At 43.2% G+C, this 25,925-nt stretch overlaps 1 protein-coding gene across 1 annotated transcript in view; it reads right to left on the minus strand.

Annotated features, from left to right (window-relative positions):
* Positions 1-25,662, minus strand: part of ARHGAP6 (Rho GTPase activating protein 6) — a 422,919-nt gene extending 397,257 nt beyond the window's left edge. Inside the window, exon 1 of the mRNA XM_054581050.1 lies at positions 25,084-25,662. Coding sequence (XP_054437025.1) covers positions 25,084-25,662 — 579 coding nt within the window. The remainder of the gene's footprint in view (positions 1-25,083) is intronic.
* Between the last annotated feature and the right edge of the window lie 263 nt (positions 25,663-25,925).

Consider the following 25,925-nt stretch of genomic DNA (forward strand, 5'->3'; position numbering starts at 1 on the left):
CCAGCATCAGCAAGAGAATGTTCTGCTCAGTGGGGTTCTCTGTTCATTTATTCAAAGTGAATTTAACTTAAGAGGGTAATTTGTTTGAATTTTTTTACTGTCACTGCAGAATAAGAGCCAATTAGAGATATGGACTATAAATAAAAGAGTATATTTTTAATAGCTTTTTTTTTCCTTTTCTCTTCTGCACAGTGATCAAGATGCTAGAACAGGTACCAGAAAGATTCCTAAAGGTTCATGGTAATGGGCATAGAGATCCTCAGTGGCTTGGGAAGAAGATTATATAGGTTTTCTAGGATCTTCCAGGACAGGGCTTGAGATGAGGTTCCTTTCCCAGCTTTCTTCTAAGAATTAGAGTCTAAGGCTCACACGATTAAATGGCTTGCTTGCCTGAAATCAGTCAAGATTTTGGGAAGGGGCTGCCACCTCCCTGGTCATCAGACGACACCTCAATTGGAAACCATCGTTTCTCAGCACAGTGTCAAACTGGAAGTACTAAGCCACTCGGCAGTCTTGCCATCACAGGAAAATCACCACCTGCTACAGAGAGTTCACTGGTAACCATGGAATATAAAATACAAATTGAGGTCAGGTTGAATTTAACAATAACTTGGCACAACCAAACAGGGTAGAGCAAAAGTAGGTTTAGAGCTGTTCATATGGAAAGTAATACAAGAATTAATAAATAATAACATAAGAGTAAATGCTGTGTTTCACATACAACTCTAAACCTACTTTTGCCCCGTTCTGCGTGTTACAGAAAATTTTAAGCCAAGATCAGTTTGATAAAAATACGTGCAGAATTTCACTTTGCAAAGTGAAATTCAAAGGCTCTATAACACCAAAGTTGAACTACCTTCTAATAAAAATGTTGCTTCGTTTATGTATAAACTTGTAAGTTTTAAATTTAAGAAGCGAAGCTTGACCAAAAAAGAAAAAAATAATCTATTAATCAATACGCAATTAACAGCAAGAGAGAGATTTTTTTTTGAAGAGCCGTTTTTAAAAATCCTTGTTGCATAGCGTTCATTGCTCAGCACGTCACGGTCTGACTGTGCCGGCAGCAGACCTCAAACGTAAGAGTTAAAATGGCCAATTGATGCTTAGTGCAGCCAATTCCATTAAAATCTAGCAAAAGGCAACAGTGCTGATATCCTGCCCTTGTCCAAGATTGCTGAGACCACATCAACTAATTTTAACAGTTCCTAGATTATATAAAACATGTTCGCCTAAATTTTGCTTTCACTTTCATTCCATCTGCATTATTCCTCTAATAATGTATGGAAGCAAAAATCATTAGCTTAATTATTTGAACTCCTATTCAAGAGAAAAGCCTATTGCACTGATAGAAAACAAAGACAAAACTAACTTTTTGTACTGTTTATGCTGCTGATGCCCCATTTTCCCACTTTGCCCCCCTCCACCCAGCCCGTCCCCCACGTCCGCAGTGAATCCCCCACTGTTGTCCATTGCCCATGTGAGTAGAGTTTTTAACTCAAGTTGTATCTGTGTGAAAAGCTCAACAATCACTTCACTGAATGGAAATAAGTTTCTGTTTCCCAAGTTCTTCCCAAATCATATCCATTTCTAACAACTTGTAACAAATACAAATTTTGATAATGTTTTTATTGGCATTTCATAATGTTCCCAATTGCCAGTGGCTTGGTGGCTTAAATTAAAATGAATCTTTTGGGACGCTGTGAAATTAGTTTTTGATCAGTTTCATAAATGTTTCGGTAATAAGTAGTGAAGAATTTATCCTTACCAAGAAAGAAAAATAGGAAAGTTCAGTAATACAAATAGGTTGTTTTCCTGTCAAAACAATATGGCCAGAGATAAAAGATTGACAGTTTTCAACAAAATCAGGAGAAATCCTATATTTAATTCCCATAAGGAAGCAAACCTAAGGATTTGGCAGATAAGAGACAGCCAACAGAGCAAGTTTGCCAATAGTGGTGGGGTACCATTTGAAAGCAAAATACAGACAAGTAACACCAGAAGACACAAAATAGGAAGAAGAGGCTGATCTTAACATTTTGGTATCTAGTATTATCTACTTCAATGCAAAATAAATACGAAAAAATGTTTACAGTTGGACTAAAGAAAATGGTAAAGTCAAAAAAAGAGCAAGTCTAACAGTGAACAACGTAGAGAGAAGCAATGCAAAATCAGTGGTCAGAAGTAATCTGCCTGAAACCTAAATCTTTAAAAGTTGTTTGCAAGTTAGCATATATTAAAAACTGAAGCTTGAGAAAACGTTCAGGTGCAATGTGCAAATAACCAAATTTCAGTCATTCAGATGAATTATCTATCTACCTGACCAAACAAATAATTTGCTTGAGCTGTTCAGATATTGTAGTGATTATCGTTACGTCCTCCATTAAAATCTCCACTTGTTTTCAGTAGTTGTTCCTGGTATCGGCCTGGAGAGGAAGGAGCAGCTGGCTAGACGGCTCTGCACTGCTCTGCTCTCAGAGAAAACAGGGCCAAACTATTATTCCCTCTCCATTAAATTCCAGTTTTAATCCACTACCCAAAAGAAGAAAATATGAATTTCCAGCAGATGAAAGAAAAATCATATGTAGCCCCAGGCTAACTAGTAAAGTAAGACTTAAATTTTTAAATGGAGAAACTTATTAGGTAGTAAGAAAGAAGGGTTAAAGTACTCATTTTGTAAACAAGAATGAATAAGAGCGAATGGATAATAAACACTATCTTTAGACAAACGTTAAGCTGCAGAAAAGAATGCCACATTTGTAAATTGGGAAAGTTTACAATTTAGCTAATCTGAAAACTAGAGGTTTTGGGAAGCGTGAATTGACAGTCTCATCTGAAAGGATTTCTGAATACCAAAAATTAGGAATGGTAACCCAGAGTCTAAGAAATGTGACACAGTGCAAGAATGACAAGGCAATAGGAGTAGAAGGAAGCAGACAAGAAGCAGGGGACATTGGGGTAGATTATGAAAAGAGTATAAATTATTTTTTTAATAATTCCTTCTGGATTAGACAAGTGTACAATTCTCAATTTTATTTTTCTCATATAATTTATAGTGTGTGTGTGTGTGTGTGTGTGTGTGTGAGAGTGTGAGAGAGAGAGAGAGAGAGAGAGAGAGAAAGGAGAGAGGAGAGATGTTGAGAGATCACGAACCTGCTTCACAAGCAACCCCCAACCCCTATGCCCATGGCCTTAACCACTGAGTTTTTAAAGTAGATGGGAACCAGCCCTGGCTGGTGTGGCTCAGTGGATTGAGTGCCTGCCTGTGAACCAAAGGGCTGCCGGTTCGATCCCCAGTCAGGGCATGTGCCTGGGTTGCAGGCCAGGTCCCCAGGAGGAGGTGTGCGAGAGGCAACCACATACTGATCTTTCTATCCCTCTCTTTTTCCCTCCCTTCCCCCTCTCTAAAAATAAATAAATAAAACCTTTAAAAATAAAGTAGATGGCAACCAAACTTAACATTTTAAAGCCTCATTTTAAGTCTCAGCCCATTTTCATTAACATTTTAAGTGATTTTTCGTAAGTAAGAAAGTCTTCATAAAGCTATGATATTTTGACAGAAAACAAGCACGCTTGGATGACTGCTGATGTTACCAGAGGAATGAGTCCTATCTCCACTCGCTGATCAGCTTGTTCTCTTCCAGGAATATTTTTGATAAGCTTCTGATTCTATAGTTTTAAAAATCGAATAAAATGGAAAGGAGACATAAGAGCAATGCCCTGGGGAAGAGATAGCCCACTCTCTAATTCACGCCCCCTCATCAGGCTAAAGTTGTTGATGCCACATCCATTACTCAAGGAAACATAAACTTGGCATCTGCGCTACCTTCTAGGCTTGTGTCTGTGTTTGGCTGCAAATACTCATCTTTTCATTGAACTGAAGAAAGAAAATCCTCCTACACTAGAACAGGGTGTTCATCCTAAATCTGCTTTTGTTTGCTTCCGAAAGTCATGGTGTTTTTAAAATTGAATCCGTAAATGCACACTTGGCAGGGAACAGAGCTGCCCTCACCTTAAGTGACCCTCTGTTGCAAAGTATGCAATGACGAAAGACAAGGACATAGCAAGAAAAATACGAGGTTTGCTCAGATGCTTAAGAACTGTTTTCTGGTTCGCGGCTTGACCCTATCACTGGAAGTCCAGTTGTCATCTCACGTGTACAGCGATCGCTTCTTCCCTGGAACTGTCGTGTAGGCTGCTTCTGTCTCAGAGCTACTGTTCACCTTGCTTCCCAAACCTCAAATGCTCGAAAGAGTCTACCTACTTCCAAAGGCAGCTCAGTGTGCCCACTTCTACGAGATCTTCTTTGATCATTCCCAAGCATCCCAAATTCTCCCTTCTCTCCATTTAGATGGAATGATCAGGCACTCTTGTACAGTTTTACCCCAATAATACTTCTATGTTATTCTCTATTTTTTCCTGTGTACTACCCACCCACAATGAAAGTTGGGCGGTTTTACATCACAAGACTTTGGACAGTGACAGGGTCATGGATGTTTGACAAATAACTTGATGTTAGACGGACTGATAGATCCATTGTTTTCCCAGTTGGTAAGTAGGGGAAAGTACAGGGAGAAGACTTGTCCTTGGGCCAAGCAGTCACCTGATGTCACAAAGGGACACAGCCTAAGAATCACATTCTGCTTCACTTGGACATTCACCGTATCTTTCAAATTGGCACCCCCCCCCCCTTAATTAACAGGGACAAGTACTTACCAAAACCACAAACAAAGGGAGAGGGGACAGTAAAGTCTATTCCCTCAAATGAAGGAAAGGGGCATTTGCAGTCCCAAAAAGATTGTCCAGATGGGAGAAAACTTCTTCCAAAGCCACTTATTTTGTTCTTCAGCAACAGCAGCCAGGGACTCGGCATGTAGACGGGTATAGCAAGAAGCTCAAAGGAGGGGGAGGACCTTCTAGATGTCATATGCTGAATAGTCGCTTTCTGCCTTAAGATGTCACATCTTGATAAAGTAACAGATGATGCACTAAATTCAGTCATACAGACATCGAAAAACTTCAGAGAAAAATAAAAATGTAAGAAGCCTGCATTTAAATTATGTGAATAAACTGATATGTACATTATAAACATTTCTACAACCTGTCTGTGCAGCATTTCAGCAAAACATACATTCTGCATGCCTGAATAGACTTCATAATTTTAAAAAGGCAATATAATATTCTCCTGTTCAAGTGTTCTTAGGCTGAAGAATTTTAACAGCCCACAGGGAGAAAAGCCTAGAAACTGCTTCAGCAAATTCTAAGCATGCCCACGTGGCTTCTGCTCAGCTGCAGGTAATTATCCATCATATCATTCTGGCAAAAGCTTGACATCGCTTGCTTTCGCATCTTTTTTTCTCACGATACTTTTCTCCCTATAGAAAAATACCATTTTAAAAAAATAATAACAAACATCCAGACTTTTTCTACATTGCTTGACAGACCAATGAGTAGCTTTATAACTTTACCCTTTGTTTTATTCATTTCCAGTTCACAGGTACAGAACCATTTTGTCTTTTCCAATTCACCATGTAGGCATAGTAGTACCAAGCAATATATTATATGTTCAACATTAAATACAAGTTTTTGGTTTTTATGTGCAGTACATTTTGGAAAGAAGCAGCAGAATTTACACAGTCAGTTCAAAATACCTCAAGATGCCAAAGTGCCTATGCCAACTTTGGTGCTGTCACTTAAAACATGTATAGAGCTTCTTTTTGGAAACTCTGCTGAGATGTTTCCTCACAACATGCCTTATAGTCACACCTTGGTTAGGCCAAAGAATTATATTGACAGTAAAACAAACTCTCATATTTGCCAAAGGAGCCTAACCCATGAATTTGTTTAAACCTCAGGGAATCCAGAAATGCCACCCCTAGGTACACACTCCAGAGAACTGAAAAGGACTCAAAGACTGTACAAGAGTGGCCACCGCAGCATCAGTCACAGTAGCCAAAAAATAGAAACAAATGCCTCTCCACCGAGGAGTGGAAAAACAAGACATGGTCCATCCGTACAATGGAAGATTATTCAGCAACAAAAAGAAATGAAGTACTGATACATGCTACAACGTGGATGAACCTTGAAAAAAATTATGCTAAGTGAAAGAAGCCAGAGACAAAATACTACCTATTGCATAATTGCATTTATAAGAAATGTCCAAAATAAGCAAGTCCAAGGAGATAGAGAGACAGGGCAGATTAGTGGTGGCCAGGGGCTGGGGGCAAGAAGGAACGGGGTGATAAAAGTGTTTTAAAATCGATGGTTGCACAACTCTGTGCCTATACAAGAAAACATAGAATTCTACGCTTTAAATGCATAAACTGCATGGTGTGTGAATTAAGTCTCAATAAAGTTTTTCAAAAAAATTAAAGGAAACAGCCCTGGCTGGTGTGGCTCAGTGGACTGAGCGCTGCAAAGCAAGGGGTCGCCAGTTTGATTCCCAGTCAGGGCACAGGCCTGAGTTGCAGGCCAGGTCCCCGGTGCGGGGTGCGCAAGACGCAACCACACATTGGTGTTTCTCTCCCTCCCTCTCTCTAAAAATAAATAAATTAAATATCTAAAAAAATTTAAAGGAAACAATAGCTATAATTGAAATCTAATTAATAAATGGGTTCTCCTGTAGCACTTCCCTACTTTTATTTTTGTGAAGAGCACATTTCAGATTTTCCAGAAAGTACTGGGGAAGAAGGAGGTTTTCTTAGCCATTGTTCCATCTGTGGATCTGCCATCCTGCCGTCTACCCAACAGCAGTCAAAGAGAGCAGACCACAGTATAGACTTTCCTTCTCCTGCAGGGCTCCGGCCTCCCAAATTTAGGAGCTAACACTAGAATGTCTCATCTGTCACAGCCTCTCTTCTTGGCGGGCAGCTACTGTGAAAAGAAGTATAAAAACCTGTAAACGTTTGATTAAAAAACAGAGGTACACACACACACACACACACCCCCTACACAAGTTTACCGCACAGAGAGCTACAATGAATAATTCTTGGTATTTGGGAAGAAATGTTAGTACCTTTCTCACAGACAGAAGTAACCACTCCCTCTTCTATGCTTCTAACACACCTTGTTAATTTTTTACTATCGTTTAACTTACGCAAGTAATACCTGTTTATTTCAGATGAACTGAAAATACAAAAATGCAAAAGGAAAAATTAAAGTCATCTAGACATATTACAGCAATATTTTGATGTATTTCTTTCTGATTATCTTTTCTAGACGACTTCAAAATTCCAAGTCATACACAGACATACACACTCACACACCTATAGATTGATCAGGCAGAGCTTCCCATTAATAGGCAGAGTCTACTGATCCTTCGAATATGGCCTGGCCTGTGATGTGACCAATAGAAGAAAGCAGAAATGAGCAGGAGTAGTTTTCAGGTAACTCCTCTAGAGGCTTTGGAGCACCTGCTCCCTCTCTTACAGCTCTGCAGCCACCGTGACTACAAGCGCGAGCTAGCCTGAGGTGATACAATATTAGCCAAGTGAACAAAATCATTGAGAAAACCCACTGCTTCAATTTGACTGAAATTATTTTTGACAAACATGAATATTGGAATATCTACTATAATCTACAAATTTCCACCATGAAAACACATTACAAACATCCGTACCAGCAGTTTTAAAAGAAACCTTATGTTAGACTTACCTTCTAAGAGATATTTAATTACTGAATGTCACAGGAAATAACGACATCATTTTTTGTCAACCAAGAGAAACATTTTAAGTTAAAATCAAGCTCAAAGTCAATATCAGTATATTCAAAGAATGCAGTAAAAATCAGGCATATTTAGCTTCTCTTTGCAAAGCACCTCCCAAATCCATACTTTGTTCTCTAATATAACGCAACTGCTGAGGATGCTAGCCAATTGTATTTTTTCCGATGGTATTTATTATAAAACAATCTTGGCAAGTGAAAGAAAACAGCACACACTGCTAATATTTTGGTAGAATTATGTGTTTATTCTAGCACTGTTAACAAGAGAGAAGGAAGCATCCAATGAGTGCAGAGGAATGCTGCTGATATAAATGAATATTTACTCAAAGCCCAGTTCTTCTGTGCCTCTCTGATAGGGGAAGGACAAAGAGCATTTTGATCTAGAATTTTCCCCAGCCTCACTCACCAACAGATGCAGCACCTAAAGAAATGCTTGTTGATGGCTGAGGGCGGCAATAAGGGCAGACAACGCGAGACCCTATGAAAGGGATTGCTTTTTTTCTTTCTTTCTTTTTTAGTTTTTGTTTTTCATTGTTTATGCTATTACAGATGTTCCCACTTTTTCTTTTTGGCCACCTCCACCCAGCCCCTCTGCTCCCCTCTCTCGGCCAATCCCCACGACTCGGACAACGTTCTTCGGTAATCCCTGCACTATCTTTATCCATGTGAAGGAGAAGAAGTGGGGACAAATCCAAATTACAGAGAGAGAATACGGCTGAAAGGCCTATCAAGTCATTTGGTTGCTAATGAGGTCACTATTGTGAGGTGGCTTTCTTCACTCTCTTAGCCACAGTCTATACGGTCAATGCTGCGTCTGGCCAGCAAGCATATCACCATGCCACAATGCAGAGAGGACAGGGGAATGGGACAGGTTGAAAGAAAAGCGTCTCCACCAGCAGACATAGCCTATTTCACTAATGTAGATAACAGGAATCCTTGGCATTCGAATGATAGCGCATGTACTCTTCCCATTTCCCCATTCTTATCAGGACAAAACATCAAACAAACCACAACTGAGGAACATCCTACAAACTAGAAAGGTCATCAAAGACAAAGAAAGACTGATTGAAGGAGACTAAGAAGCCATGCTAAGTAAAGGCAGTGTGGGATCCTGGCTGGGATCACGGAACTGAAAAAGGCCTTTAGTGGGAAAACTGGCGACTCCAAGTAAGTTCTCTATTTCAGTCAAAAGTCCTGCATTTAGCCCTGGCTGCTGGGGCTCAGTGAACTGAGTGCCGGCCTGCGAAGCAAAGGGTCACTGCTTGAAGTCCCAGTCAGGGCACACGCCTGGGCTGCGGGCCAGGTCCCCAGTAGGGGGCGTGTGAGAGGCAACCACACACTGATGTTTCTCTCCCTCTCCTCCCTCCCTTCCCCTCGATCTAAATAAATAAATAAATAATTTTGGGGGGTTAAAGTCTTGCATTGAAACATCTCATCAAGATTACCTTGGCAACAAACCTGTTACCAAGGTTTATTTTTTAGTTTTCATAAATATACCGTGGTTACATAAGATAGTAACACTAGGGGAAGCTGGGTGAAGGGTATATGAGAACCCTCTGTACCATCTCTGCTACTCTTCTGTAAATCTAAAACAATTTCGAAATGAAAAACTTACAAGTTATTACCTATTTATAGTTCGTCCTGTTCTTTCGATCTTAATGGCTGGTTGAGCATGAGATTCACTCATATGTGAAACAATTCCAGAATTCGTGACCCACCTTCCAATCACATCAGACACCTTTTCGTTTCTGGACTATGCCCTGCTTATTAATTCTTCCCCGCCTTGCTCATTCTGTTTCTTCTACTTGCCTTCCTCCCACCCTTGTTCCCCGACACAGTCTTTGTTCTAAGACTGACCTCAGAAGTCATCTTCCTCAGGCAGAGTTTGACTTTCCCTCTTGTTCGTTCTTAGAGCCCCTTCTACGAACCTCCATTTTAGCTCAGATACGGTACTAAATCTAACCTATATGGAGCGATGGGCATTAGCAAAAGATCTAAAACCAGCTTATCTAGATGGAGTCAAATCCTGGCCCAATCCCTTATCAGCTCTGTAACCTTAAGCAAATTCCTTAATTCTGTGTCTAAGTTTCCTTGTCCAGAAATTGGGGCTAATCATAACTCATACCGTTGATACATGAGAACTAAATAAATTCATGCCAATGAAGTAATTCTAAGAGTGTTTGACCCAGGTAAGTGCTCCATAGTTGTTAGCTATTGTTATGATTATTACATATCTCTCTAGACCAGTAATTTCCAAACCCCGGAAGGAGTCTCAATCAATGGTGGACGAAAACCAGGGGAGACATTGTCCAGATCCCCATCTTTCTGACAAATCAAAGAAGGCCACACATTTTTTTGTTGCTTCTCCCATCAAGAGATGGAATCTATTTGCCTAGCCATTGAATCTGAGCTGACCCTGTGACTCACTTTGATCAAATGCCATGAGATCACCATGCAGTGAGGAAGCCTGAGCTAGACGCATAGAAGGGCAACATGAAGGAACACTGAGGCGCCAGGCATGGAAGTGAAGACAGTTTGAACTTACCAGGCTTCCCAGACACCAGCTGAAGGCAACCAAGTAAGCGATCCCAGCTGATGTCATGTGGAACAGAACTGCCCAGAACCCTGGTCCAATTCCTGACCCACAGTATCATGCTAACAGTAAGCACGCATGGCTGGAATGGGGTGGGAGGGGCTGTTATGAAGTAACAGATAACTAAAACAGAGGTAGATCACCCTGAGAGGCATTCTATATGTTTTCCAGTGGTCCTGGTGGAACCTCGGTGGAATCCCTTTGTCCACAGCAGTGACTTCCACGACACAAACTTACAACCTTACAATTCTTCACTCCTGCCTCCTGGGATCACCTCCCGAAGAAACTACACTCACTCAAGTCCACCTTTGGAGGACTTCACACTCAGACATGGAGCTCGGACCTCTCCTACATTTTTTCATGGAGTTTTAAAAGCTTGTATTTTCATAAAAACAATTTATCCGCATTGCTCCAATTTACATGGTAATAACAAACCATTCATTTGTATTTCTAAAGCAAAATGTTATGAAGTGAAAAACTGTGCGTATACTAGACAGGCAGAGAGAGAAATTACACTAATATATCGTGATCTAAAACTCTGCAAGAAATCTTTCCAAATAAAAGAAAAAAATGAACCTTTCTGCTTTGCAAAAATATTATAGAGAAGCATTTAACTGACTTCAAGGGAATTTTTGTAGGTGTGCCAAGTTAATCTTCTTCTTGACCATTCAACTTTCTTATTCAATAAACCTTTAAAAAATAGCTTTACTTTTTTAGAACAGTTTTAGATTTGAATAAATATTTACATAAGCTATGTGTACCATATCTCTATATAAATTAGAAATGATACCTTATGAGGAGACTAAAACACCTTAGCAGGATTTTTTAAGCATTCTATGTAAAAGGGATGGTTCAAGATGAAGAAAGGCAAACTAGATAATCAGGACCCATTGACTTTTTTGCATCTAGCTCCCCCCAGGAAAACCAAAACTGAGAATAATACTGCAAAGAGAAATAAACTATTTTACCTTTTTAAAATTTGTAACTCCAAATAAATGATTTCAACTAAAAGAACCCCGAACAAGAGCCTAAATATTTGATCATTTCCATAACACTTTACTGATGTTTAACATTGCACGCTCAGTTATATGAGAAAAAGTAATACATTTCCAATTTCATCATAAATTAAAAGGTCAAAATATTGCCATTTCAGCAGAACAAACAATATATTTGCCGAGTTCATGACTCAGAGCTTCTGAAGTTAGTCTGGGACTCATACCACACTTCTTGACCTTCAATTCTGCTTACCATTTCCCTATCACCTTTCACATTTATTTTCTTGACATTTTGACAAACACATTCTAACAACACCATTTATGTACAATATACTAAGATGAGAATCCAGATTCAACATGCCTCCTTGGGGGAATGCTGAAAGACCCAAAGCAATACTCTGTGATGTACTATGAAAACCACACCGGTCTTTGAGCTCCCTTACTGAGTTGTTTGTTTGTCTTTTTTAAGACTTTATTTATTTATTGTTAGAAAAGGGAAGGGAGAAAGTGAGGGAGAGAAACATTTGTGTGTGGTTGCCTCTCCAGAGCTCCCTCCTGGGGACCTGGCCTGCAACCCAGGCATGTGCCCTGACTGGGAATCCAACCTGCGACCCTTTGGTTCACAGGCTGGTGCTCAATCCACTGAGCCACACCAGCCAGGGCTGGAGACATTGAGTTCTAATCCTTGATTTTGGTAAGTAGTTTGCAAGATAGCTTCAAGTCAGTAGTTTAACTTTCAACTATTCTTCAATCCTTTGATATAAGTTTGATATATTCACAATTCTTACCTGCCAAAGAGAAAATATGACCAAACTTCGTGTTAATGCTCAGGAAGAAAATTAGGCCAACCCGCTTTTTTTTTTTTTAAACTAACAATGATAACACAATATTGGAAATTATCTATATAACCAGAGGGGCAAAATTTGTTCTAGCATAATAAATGTACCAGGGAGGCTGGTTTCTTAACACAATTCCAGGGAAAATTTCTACATCCATTTTAATTTATAGGCAGAACTGTGAAGGTCTCCATTTGTGGGGGCTGGGCATAGATCAGGGGTGTTGTGAATAGGATTTAAGTATCACATGCAGTCTAGACTATACAGAAGACTTTTTAAAGAAGTGTTCCACCCTGGCTGGTGTGGCTCAGTAGATTGAGTGCCAACCTGCGAACCAAAGGGTCACTGATTTGATTCCCAGTCTAGGGCACATGCCTGGGTTGCAAGCCAGGTCCCCCAGTGGGGGCGGGGGGGGCATGTGTTTGGCAACCACACACTGATGTGTCTCTCCGTCTCTTCTTCCTTCCCTTTCCCTCTCTAAAAATAAATAAATAAAATCTTTAAAGAATTTTCCCTCCTATTATTCTGTTTTGTTCATGGAATGCTGAACTCAATCCAGAACTGTCCCTGGGAGTTCGTTAGATTTTGAGCAAAAAAACCCCACAGCACTTAAGTGTACATAGTATTGTCTCAACTTAGCAACGCTACCTTGTTACCTTGAAAAGACGTTAATGAAATGAGCCATGGAGAACAGTCAGCTTGATCACAGATGATAGCAGGAGCACGAAGGAGCATGCAGAAGCGAGAAGAACACAGAGCCTTTTACCAGCTAGAGAATCGTGGCTGGGCTGGAAGCTCTCCAGTTTCCAACATTCTAAGAATCCTACAAACAAAAAGTGTCTGATGCAATGACGTTCCTGTGACTAGCATGTGGGAATAAAGACCACCCCTTGGCCCGTTGGAATGGCTTAGGTTACACCAAATCCACAATGCAAGTCTTGCAGATTCCTGTGTCCCAAGCCACGAGACCAAAATGCCTGGGTGACAGCCTGCTGCTGCTCCAATGCCTGTCATGAAAAGTATACGTTACTCAACAGCTTGCAAAATAAATTTCCAACTGTCTTCTACTGTTGTCCAGCTTAGTGGCGTCTGCTCATTCACTAGACCAAGGCTCCTGTCACACGCAGTGGGTGCAGAATAAATCTTTTTTTTTACTAAAGCTTTACCTTGCTGCCTCCCAGATGTGTGACCTGGGCAAATCTTCCAATTTATTTCACCTTGTTCTTTCTAGCATGTTTTATCACTTCCTATGTGCTGGGCGCTTACCAAGTTCAGTCATGCACTGCTTAATGATGGGGATATGTTCTGAGAAATATGTTGTTAGGTCATTTTGTTGTTGTGAGAACATCACAGAGTGCACTTACGCAAAGCTAGATGGTACAGCCTGCTACACCCTTAGGGTATATGGTATGGCCTATTGCTCCTAGGCTACAAACCTGTACAGCATGTTACTGTACTGAATACTGTAGGCAATTGTATCACACGGGTATGTATTTGTGTATCTAAACATATCTAAATAGTGAGACATTATGATACCTACAATATCAGTAGGTGATAGGAATTTTTCAGCTCCATTATAATCTTATGGGACCACCATTGTATATGCAGTCTGTCATTGACCGAAATACAATTATGTGGTGTATGACTATAATTAAGTCATGAGATCCTCACAAAAACTCTTTCAGGTAGGCACTTTAATTATCCCCCATTTGACAGATGAGGAAAGTGAAGCATAAATATGCTTTGTAACTTCTTCAAGGTCATAGGGCAGAGCTGGGATTTGAACCCAGGCAGTCTAGATCAGAACCCAGCTCTAACCCATTCACTTCATTTCCTCTCCAACTAAATCTGGCTACCTCTTAAAGAGAGTCTCAGTATCCTCATATACAAAGTGATGATTGATACTATCACCCCATACAATTGTAGTAACAAAAACTGGTGAGCATTCTACAAATACTGTTCTTTTGCTTACCATTATTGTCACCCATCAACTGAAATACGTGAGCAAGGAATAAATTGGAAGTTGCGGTTTGAGCAGAATGATACCTTGCTCAAAAGCCAGAAAACCTAATGGCTCATTCCAGGATTTCTCTGGACACAATTATTAGCTATAGAAAAAGCCTTATTATAGTAACCTCCGAGGCAACGTGACTATTGTCACCTTAGGTTTCTCTTTCCCTTTCTCCATCCACATTTGGTGCTCAGAGTACCATCTTGCCTAATTGTTTCTCAACTTCTGAGAGATGAAGACGTTGCCAGGGCAGGCTGAGAATTGATGTCGTGTTTACTCACGCTTCAGTTCCTGTAGGTGGTATCAATGTGCCTGTTTCCACGAGCTTTCCAGGTACACAGGAACAAACACATGCTATTTTCCTTCATCCATAGCCCACCCAACTCAATTCACTTCCAGCTCCTCCAAAGCTCAGACTTCTCTTGGGTCCCTCGGCACACTACTTGCTGGGCGGTTTCTCAAGTTGCTTTTAATTCTAATGGCTCTTGAAAATCTTTGGCTATGTCACAGCTCTGGCATGATATGGCCAGGCAATTTCAGGATTGTAAATAGTTTGTAACGCCTCTGACTCTTCTGAAAAACAATCTTTGTAATAGCTTCCTTGCTCTTGCTTCCAAAGCATAATAGTAAGGACATGGAATTTCCAGGGTAACCCATCTCAGAAAATCCCCGGCTGGCCGTTGGCTCCTCCGTTCAGTCTGCCAGAGCCATGACAGCCTCCCTTGCTGCATCTTTAAGGATGGCATCAAAGGGACATTAGGCCTGGGCCTACGACACAACCACTCCTCTGTATTTGTTTTATTGAAAAGCGATGTAGCAACAATATTGGTATATTTTCTAAAAGTCAGAAACGCCAATTTTTAAATTGACATTAAAATTCACCTATCATAAAATTCACCCTTTTAAAGTGTACAATCCATGCCCTGGCTGGCATGGCTCAGTGGACTGAACGTCAGCCTGCAAACCAAGAGGTCGCTGGCTCGATTCTCAGTCAGGGCACATGCCTGGCTTGCAGGCCAAGTCCCCAGTTGGGGATGCATGAGAGGCAACCGATCAACGCATCTCTTGTACATCAGTGTTCCTCTCCCTCCCTTTCTCCTTCCCTTCCCCTGTCTCTAAAATATAAATAAATAAAATCTTAAAGTGCACAATTCAGCGATTTTTGGTGTATTCACCAGGTTGTGCAATCATCATCACTATCTAGTTCTAGAACATTCCCACCCCAAAGAGAATCCCAGTACCCATTAGCAGTCACTCCTACCCCTCCCTACTGTCAGTTTCTAGCAACCACTAATCTACTTTCTTTCTCTATGAATTTGCCTATTCTGAATATTTCATTCAGATGAAATCATACGATATGTGAACCTTGGTGGCTGACTTCTTTCACTGAGCACAATGCTTTCAAGGCTCGTCCATGTTATGGCATATACCAGAACTTCATTTGTTTTTCTTGCTAAATAATTTTGTATTGTATGGCTGGACCACGTTTTGGCTATCCATTCATCTGTGGATGGGCATTTGGTTGTTAGCACCACTTTGGTTATTAGGAATAACGCTGATATGAACATTCATGTACAAGGTTTTGTGTGGACGTGTTTTCGCTTCTCTTGGGTATGCACCTAGACATGAAACTGTTGGGTCATACGGTCACTCTGACTTTAACTACTGAGAAATTGCCTAAGCATTTTGTAAAACCGCTGCACCAGATTACATTCTCAGCAACACTGTATGAGAATTTCTCTTTCTCTGCATCCTTGCCAACACTTGTCACGGGTATGCAGTGACATCTCATTGTGGTTTTGATTTGTATTTCCCCAATAGGTAATGAAAACATCATTCTTTACCAGATAACAAAATAACTCATTTCATTTTCTCACACATTCTACTTTTTTTTTGCCCTATCGAAACATAGTTGCAGTCATAGTCTCTCTCCCTTTATTAAAAGCAATGGCTCAGAGAGGACATAGTAAATTGTAGAATAAGATGTCACGCCCCAAAGGCATGTCTCCAGGACTTGGAGAATCATGGTCAGGACACAGATTCCCAAGGTCACGGACTGGATCCTGACATGAAACACACTTTCCCTTACGAGGGCACCAGGTCGGAAGAATCGAATTCCAATATGGAAAACTGAGCTCACATTACTGCGCACTCTGAATGTGTCACGACGGGTCCCACAGTCAGAGTGCATTTACCTGAAGGTGGCATCGGGCTGAGCCATAAAGTAGAAATGGAGCTTTCTCAGATAGATGTGAGACCAGGTGATCAAAAGCAGAGTAAGAAGGGGAAGAAAAAGAAACCTCTGCAGGGACCCTTTAGGTTAAATCATAAAATCTGTGTTATGAACCTCAAGACCCAGACGGGTTTATGGTTTACCATCTTCCCACCCCCACACTTTGCTCCAGTTGGATTTCTCTAAATCCTTCAGGGATACTTTTTTAAGACCCCCCTGGGTACCCAAAACCACAGAGTCCCGAACCTATATATATGTGTATATATATACACTATGTTTTTTCCTACACATACCTACCTATAATAAAGTTTAACTTATAAATTAGGTACAGTAAGAGATTAACAGCAATAACTAAGATAAAATAGAACAATTATAACAATATACTACGATAAAAATTATGTGAATCTGGTTTCTCACTCAGCAAACTAGCATGATTTTTTTTTCTTCCTCACAATTTCACAGAGAGAAGATTCGTTCTCACTGTAAACATCAGCCACATCAGCATATGATTTTTTTTCTTTCCTAATTAAGTCAACAGCTTTCATCTTTTCACTTAGAAGAAGCACTTTATGGCTTCTCTTTGGCGCATCTAAATTGCCGGCATTGCTTCTCTGGTGCTTTGGGGCCATGATTAAGTAAAGTGCTGGGAACTGGAACGCGAGCCCTGTGATACCGGGACGCTGGGTCCGATAACCGTCACTAAGGGACTGGAGGGCAGGGAGCATCTGCAGCGTGGGTGCGCTGGGCGACGCCATGAGTTGTAGCCCAGGCAGGACGGCGCAGAATTTCATCACGCTACTCAGAACCGCATGCAATTGAAAACCTATGAATTGTTTATTTCTGGAATTTTCCATTTAATATTTGTGACCCATGGATAACTGAAACTGTGGAAAGCGAAACCCCAGAATAGGGGGACTACTCTACTATCTTGCCGCTTAACCACAGGCCGCTTTCTCCCAGCTGGAGAGCTGCCTCCGTCCCTTCTATTTGGCCAAAGCCTCCTCATCCATTGGTTTCAGCTGAGATGTCCCAGGCCTCCTCCGTGCTAACAAATTACCGCCAATGCCGCGGCTTAAGACAACACACGTGTATTCCTTTACAGTTTTGGAGGCCACAAGTCTCACTGGGGTAGGACCAAGGGGTCGGCAGAACTGCATTCCTCCTGCAGCCTCTAGGCGAGAATCCATCGCCTTGGGCTTGCTAGCTTCTAGAGGCCGCCCCATTCCTTGGCTGATGAGTCCGCCCCCCATTTTCAAAGCCAGCAGTGTGGCGTTTTCAAAACCTCTCCCTCCCCTCCCTCTTCCCCTCCCTCGCTGATTCTAGCCTCATATCTCCTTCTCTAACTTTGACCCCTTACCTCCCTCTTAAAGGACTTCAGTGATTACATGAGCTCACCCAGATATTCCATGGTAATCTCGCCATTTCGAGATCCCTCATTTTACTCACATCTGCCAAGTCCCTTTTACCATGTACGGGAGCATATCCTCGGGTTCTGGGGGCCATCACCCTGTCTACCGGAGTCCTTGCTTCATAGCGCCACAGCGTTCTGAACAAGTGCCAGGGTTTCTTTATTTGCAAGTACTGCTTTCATAAAAGGGTGAGCACTTTGGGGGGCCCCGCGTGACTGTTCTGCGTACATCCTCTGTGCAAGGGCGGAGCCGGCGCTCAATGAATATCCAGGGACTACCTGGCTGAGTGGCCAGCTTGGCTTGGCTGAACCAGAGTTCCTGGGGGTAGGGGTGGAGGTAGTCTAAGATTATACTGTAAAGGACGATGAAATAACGGGCTAAGCAGTTAGGTTTTTGCTTAGGGAGCTAACATGATTACAATTATGTGTTTGGAGTAGGACACCAATAAGCCAGATGGAGAGGGAGAAACTGAAGGCAGGGTGACCAAGCAAATAAGGACCCAGACTAGGCAGTGGCGATGAGAAGGAACAGCTGGAGAGAGATGTAAGAACTTGGATACATTCCACTGCAAATCCTCTCTAGAACAGAGCACATGAGAAGCAAGCACAACAGGACTTGATAGCTTATTGGGAAGACAGGAGAAAAAAAAAAAGCCAGGGTGGGGGGCGGGCAGGGGACTGGAGACATTTCCAGGCACCTCTGGTAACACTGAGCATATGGCAACACGGTGCCTCCCGCTAGGATAGGAAGTACAAAAAACGAAATGCGCTCAGAGGTAGGGAGTGTTGGTCTGTTCTGCTTCAAACATATAGAATACGAGGAGTCCAGTGGGCGCTGCGGGCAGACGACTTGCAGAAAATCAGAAATAAGTGTGAGGAGCTCGTGTGCAAGACGGTGGTCAGACACAGGGTTAGGGTGTCGCGGGGAGGGATGATGGCCGAAGTCACGAACGTGAATGCGATCATCAAGGGAGAATGATTTTGAGGCGGGGGGGGGGGGGGGGGGGCGCGGGAGCAGAACCGTGGGGATGGGCGGACAAAGACAAGCTCGGCCACAGAAGAGCAGAAACAGATGTTAGCTATGGAGAAGCGAGCAGTAAAGAAGGAATGAAGATTCCTCAGTGGGCGGGGTTGGGGGCAGGGGGGTGGAACTCTGTCCAGGAGTCCGCCGCAGGGCGTCTAAGAAGATCTTGGAATTTGGGCACCTTCAGGGGAAATGTTTCAGGAAGTAATGGGAATGGAAAAGGCTGCGCCGAGGTCTGAGGTGCTCCTGGTCACTTGATTTCCCCCCCACCCCAGAAGTTTGGCAGGTTATATTGAAAGTCAAGAAAAATTTCAGGGTGGTTCTGTCCTCAGCATGTTGTCTGAGTTTGAGTTTAACCCTAATCGTCCTCCTCTTTAACTGGAAAGTAAGGAGACTACAGCTAGATGGTACCCAAGATTTTTTCTGAGTCTAAACGTAGCTCTTTCCAACCCTCAAATCCCAAAATCCAGGGGAAAGCTCAATTGCAAGGTATCTGAGAAACTGTCTTCACATTATTCTCTATTTAGGTTAAAACTTTCCTTAGAAACAAAGTCTAGCAGAGATACCACAGAAGAGAGCAAATGAAAGTTGAATAACTGCTTTCCTAATTTATAATTCTTATGGCACTATGCTGATTTCAGACATAATTCCCCATAAAATGCCCTTTGTCAATTTCCACTATGAAGCTGTCCTACTCTAATTACTTCCTCTTTGGTGACATGGGAAAGCCTCTATTTTTAATCACAATATTCCTCTGTCCATGTTTTCAATTTTAATTGCAGTTTCCATCATTGTATAGTTACCATTTAATTCTTCCCTACACATATATTTAGACACCCTATATTTTTTCCTATCCTCAATACCTTTAGAAAAGGCTTTTTTTTTCCAGCTTCAGAGCCTTGGTTGATATACATGAAAAAAGAAGAAGAAAATGACAAAGACTAAAGACAGAGGCATGATAAAGAATGGTACTGGGAAGCAAAACCCAGAAATCAGTCTCTTGCATAAAGTAGCATATTACACAAGGCTTCTCAACTCTGGTGCTATGGAAATTTCGAGCAGGACAATTATTTGTTGGGGAAGCCATCCTGTGCACTGCAGGATGGTTAACAGCATCCCTGGCCTCTACCTATTAGATGCCACTAGCACCCCCTGCCCCAGCTCTGGCAATCAAAAATGGCACAAGGCATTGCCAAACGTGCTGAGGATGCCAACTTGCCTCCAGCTGAGAACCAAGGGTCTGGAGAGACCAACTTATTAGGAGCAGTTCCATAGTGCAAGAAGACATTTGTTAAAAATGGAAAAGTAAGAAATATAGAAGTATCGTGTGTATATGCCGACTCCCATTTGTTTATAGGATCCTTGGAAGGGTTTCACCGTGCCCATCCCCTCTGAATATCTAACCTCTCCCTTGTTTCACTCTACTAACCCCTTCCCCGCTCCCCTAGACAGCAGAGTGATCTCTCTAAAACACGTGTCTGATCGCGTTATACCCTCATACTTTAAATATCACCAATTTCCCCCATTCTCTACCACAGGGGTTCTCCGCCTGGGCACTCTTGACATGGAGGGCCAGATGACTCTTTTGTGGGGGCTGTCCTATACATTGTAGAGTGTTCAGCAGCATCACTGGTCTCTAACCACTAGATGCCAGTAGACGCTCCCCTGTAGTAGGCGGAACAATGTCTCCTGAAAGATATTCATACCCTAATCTCTGGAACCTGTGAGTATGTTAAGTTACATGGCAAGGGAAAATTAAGGTTGCAGATGGGATTAAAGGTTACTAATCAACTGACCTTAAAATAATGAGATTAACCTGGATTATTCAAGTAAGCCCAATGTTATCACAAACGTCCTTAAGAGGGAGAAATGACTACGTGGAAGAAAGTCAAAGAGATGCAACATGTCTAGCTTTGAAGATGACGGAAGATAGTGGGCCTCTGGAAAAGCCAAACATACAGATCCTAGAGCCCTCAGAAGGAATACAGCCCCGCCAACACCTTGACTTCAGCCTAGAGACCATTTCAAACTTCTGTCCTCCAGAAATGTAAGATAAGAAATCTGTTTTGCTCTACGCCACCAAGTTTGGGGCAATTTGCTACAGCAGCCATAGAAAACTAATACATCACCATCCCCAGCTGTGTCAACCAAAACTGCCCCCAGTTTGAGAAACACTGCTGTGCAAAACGCACAGTCCAGATTCCTCAGATGTGCACAGAGGGCTCTTCGTAATTAATGCTACCTAACCTGTTGTACTGGCATCAAACACAGAGCAAGATGCAGCCTTGCTCCAGCCACACCACACTTCTAACTGCACACACACTTGACACGTTTTGACTCTCTGCAGATTTGCTGCCAAGAGGTGCCTTGAAGGGTAGGCAATGGCCCTCCCGCCATTTTTATCCACACCCATAGGTAGTCATTATCTTCTAATATGTGTCCGATTTCTGCTTTCATTAGATTACTACATAAAAATCCATGTGGTTGCCGCATATATGAAACCACAGATGTGCTAACCTCCTCCTCCAAACAAATCACTGCTCCAAGCCCCCCTAAGTTCTCTTCATTGGAGACTCTGGCATCGCCAACACTGCTGTGCTTGCCTCTTTTCTCTTTCATCAAGGAATCAACTTCATCTTCTAAATGGCAGTCATCCTTGAGATCAAGTTCCACTGTCCTTTATGTAATGGAGGTTTCCAAAGACCCTCCAAAGCATGGTGAACCATCACCACCTTCACCTGTCCCTGTCTCTCATTGTGTTGTGATCCTTGCGTCCTGTACCTATTGGTTGATTCATCCATCCTCCTCAGTAGACTCTGAGCTCTTTAGGAGCTGGCACCGTATTTTAGCCTCTCTGAATTCCTGACCGTTAGAGGAATGCTTGTGTTCAATAAGTGCTTGTGGCATGGATGAAGAAAAGAAGTCATGGATATAGAAAAGTTGATTTAATTATGGGTTATCAGAGCTGGGACACTCCAGATCAGCTATCAGCATAATCCCAGCTCTGATCCAAAAGAACTGGGAGAACCCCAGAGTTGGAATGAGACCTTGTGTGCGATCAGAATCAGGGACAAAACTTGGCTGCTAAGTATAGAAGTTGAGAAGCATGTCCCAGTTGTATTATGCATCATTTATCCTTTTGTCTTCTCCTTTTTCCTCTAAGATTTTATTTATTTTTAGAGAAAAGGGAAAGGAAGGAGAAAGAGAGGGAGAGAAACATCAACAGGTGGTTGCCCTTGTGCACCCCCTACGAGGGACCAGGCCCACAACCCAGGTGTGTGCCCTGGCTGGGAATTGAACCAGCGGCCCTTTGGTTCACAGGCCAGCACTCAATCCACTGAGCCACACCAGCCAGGGCTGTGTGCTCCCATTTTCTAATCAACAGATATTCTACCCAGCATGTCCATGTATCAGATTTTGGTAAAGCAATCCTGAAATACAGAGGGAGGAAATAGTAATAGAGTCATAGATGACTTCAACTAACACCTCCAGGTTTTAGGCCATAATATGGTCATTTGTGAGCTTTGAGCGCGCACAACTCATAGAGCTGCAGGCACTTACGAAGAGTCTTGGGAGCAGGAGCCCTCATAAGAACACTGAATTTAAAGCCAGTGAATCTGCTGAAAGAACTTAATAGAAAATGGATGTGATCCATCACTGGCTAAACCTGGGTAAAGGTGATTTCTCAGGTTTGTCTATGGATTCAATGGAAGAGAAACAGAGAGGCTGAATAAACCCTAAGAGGTCCGTGAAGAGGGATCCGCAGTTTCGAAACAGGATGAGGGCCCCGGGGAAACTTCCTGCCAGCTGAAAGCACTCCTCTAAGCGCTCATTAGATGGCCAGCACGGGGCGCTACATTCAACTCACAGGGGCAGCGATTCTCAGCTGGGGCAATTTTGACACCTAGGGTAGTGTTTCTAGACATTTTTCATTGAGGAGGGGTATTAGCCAGTAGAGGCTCAGGATGCTGCAAAACATCCTACAATGTGCAGGACAGCCCCACGCCAAAGAATCATTCGGCCACGAGTGTCGCCAGGGCAGACGCTGAGGAACCTTGGGCCAGAGCAACCAGAAAAAGCACGAGAATCAAATCTGCATGAACCAAATCTCACCGCCCCCCACCCTCCGCCCACCCCGGGGCCCATAAGTAGCCTTGCAAGGTGCTCATTTGCTGGGCTTTTGACATCATTAGTAAAAATTCTCTTTTAGGACAAAGGACCTGGCTTACTTGCCAGTGAGAAGGACAAGCAGTGCTCAATGAGATGCATTTCCTTGGTTTTTGAGAGGGTTCCAAGGCGTTAAACCTTTGAAAGGTAATCCAGGCCGTTAAATTCCAGACCCAGGGGTTACGTTAGGATATCTGGGCCTCTCCTAAACAAAATCAGTCCTGGGTCTGCATGCCAGGATTCTATCCAATCACTTGTGTCCGCCTCAGGGATAAAGGGATCTCTCACACACACACACGAACATTTTATGAGAAAATTTTGTTCTTTTGCTAGATGGCTCTGCACTTAGTTTTAACCATTGCAAAGAGGTGAAAGTCACAGTAGATAAGCTTGCAGGCTGCCCAACTACTTGTAAAACAGTGTGAAGCCACCGGTATTGCTGCAGTTCAGACACTTGTCCATTGATTATGAGATTGAATGGCCAAGAAAATAATTTCTAACCAGCTGTGATCATCTACAACAGATTGCCTTTCAGTCCTAACAGTGGCCAACAGCTCCTGTATATTACATTCCAATTATGTGTGGATGCTAAGGAAAATGGGTACATTCTTAAAGATGCAATTAGGCTTAAAGGTGAATGTCAGTGGCTATCTAATCCAAGAACTTGGCTTGCTTTTGCATTTCTGTCTGTTTCTGTCAACTTCACCAGATTAATCCGATAATGCGTGCTTCTGATAGAGAGCAGGAATCCAGCCCCTTCCAGAGATCAAGAGAAATTCAATATTTAGATTTTTGATGTTTGGGTCTTTCTAATGCTGGCTTCCCTAGTTTGGAGAAAATCCCTTGCTTTCTGACTTGACTCTTCCTTCTCCTGCACATTTTCCTCAAGAAAAAGGGCAGAACAATCAGCAGCATTTGGCAGTTTTTGTCATCCTTGCTCCCCACCCAACAGCAGCAGTTACTTTGACACAGTAAAACTAACATTTTATTAGTATGTGATGCTAATATTTCTGATAACTACTGCTGATTTTTCTACAGCGATTTATTAAAAGCCAAAATCTCATAGTTATCTCTTGTTAACAGAGCGAGGTAGGATCTTGGATGTTATTTTCAAACTGTTTTTCTTGGTTCCATTTCCTTTATTTAGTCTAAATCTCCAGCAATTACATGGTATTGCGTTTCATTTCTGTAATTCTAACTCTACAATATTTAATTACAACCGATGGAATCTCCCTTCCTTTATGGAAACAGATCCAAGGCAAATCTATAGACTTTGTACACCGAGATAGGAGTTGTTCGTTTTAAAAACAACTACTATTTCTTTTCTAAAAGCATGCTGCTTTCCAAGTGCCCATCAACCACAGTTTCCCAACAGCTCTGTTCTTCACTCCTCCTAAGCACAGAGCTCCCTCTGAGATCCTTATTTACTAATGATTCCTGATTCACATATATTTCACTGATGAAATAAGTCAACTAGGTGACAGGGACAACTGCTAGTTGTCCTTAGTGGAATTTGGGCATGTCTCCAGCACTTTTCATAGCCTTCACCGGAGATTTCTTCCCTATGTTAAACGTGTACGCCACACCATAGAGTTCTCATTTCAGAAGAAAATTATCAACACTAGAGAATTTTAGTAGTCACTCCCCTCTGCCACGCAAGCACACAGAACTACGCCACCGCCCTCCAGAATCAGGTTCCTGAATTACCTGTCGAACAACCAGATGGCAGGCATATTTTACCTAATCCTTACACACCGCTTAGAAATAGATCATTTGAGTTCCTACAAAGGCCAGCTTTTGGTGAGGGACTAAGAGGACCCTTTGGAACGGCCTGCAGGAAACAGGAAAGCAGGGCACCCTGTCTTCCTCCGGCGCCCACCGCCGCTCCAAGTGGAGCCGAGCAGCCCTAACGAGAGGCACACGTGTGACCGCTAGGGATGGGATGACCCATTTCCAGGAACCATTCACCAGCCAAAGAGAAACAGCCGCACCGCGGGAACCCCTCAGTGGGCCCCAGGCTCTGTAAATGTGATGAAACTAAAGAACTTCCCAAGCGTCCATCCTTGGGCCGTGAGGGCCCGTGGCACCAGACCCTACCTCGGACTTCCACACGACGTAGGGGTGGCCGTGGCTGTTGGGTGGGGACTGGAACTTTCTCTGCTGGAGCCACCTCCTGGGAGAAGCGAAGATGCTGTTGGAGCCTCCCCCGGAGGAGCAGAGGATGGCGCTGCGGCCACTGCCCGGCCCCGCCAGGACCGAAGGCAGGTCCCAAGCCATGCTCTTCTTGAGGCTGCTGCGACCCGGGGGGACCTCATAGTCAAAGTGGAAGCTGCCAGAGGGCGACTTCTCCTGTGGGGTGCTTGGAGTGGAGTAGGACGAGCACAGGGGTCTAGGGGGTGGAAGTCGGTTGGCCCGGGAGTGCGGGCCCCGGGAAGAGGACGCCGAGCGGGGCCCGAGGCCTTCGGCCGGAGGCAATGGGGAGCAGAGGCGGCTCCCGGCGGCCCCCGGCGAGCCGCCCTCCACGCCCACCTCGCCCCGGCTGCCGCCGATCAGGGCTGGGTCCAGGCTGCGGGTCTGGCGCAGCTTCCTCTTGGAGAAGCCCTGGGCTGAGGCCGAGCCGCCCGAGGCCGGCGAGGAGCAGGAGAAGACACTGTGGAGCAGGCTTTGCGCGGACATCACGGCAGGGCTATGCCCGAGGGCCACCCTCTTCCCGCTCTCGGAATACTGGCGATTTGGGGCGCGGAAAGAAAGGGGGCTCAGGAGATGCTGCCAGGCTCGGAGGGCGGTGGTGGGCAGTGCCAGGCTCACGTGCCACTAGCGCACTACAAGTGCCCCGGTGGGGGCAGAAGCAGGAGATCCATCATCAGCCTTCTAGGAAAAGGGTCGGGGGGGCCTACGGCGGCTAGAACCTTCCCCCGGCGCCGAAGTTGCGAAGGAGG

This window comes from Pteronotus mesoamericanus, unplaced genomic scaffold (assembly GCF_021234165.1).
Source record: "Pteronotus mesoamericanus isolate MK-2021 breed Mesoamerican mustached bat unplaced genomic scaffold, CSHL_Meso_final contig_65, whole genome shotgun sequence".
Classification (NCBI taxonomy): Eukaryota; Metazoa; Chordata; class Mammalia; order Chiroptera; family Mormoopidae; genus Pteronotus; species Pteronotus mesoamericanus.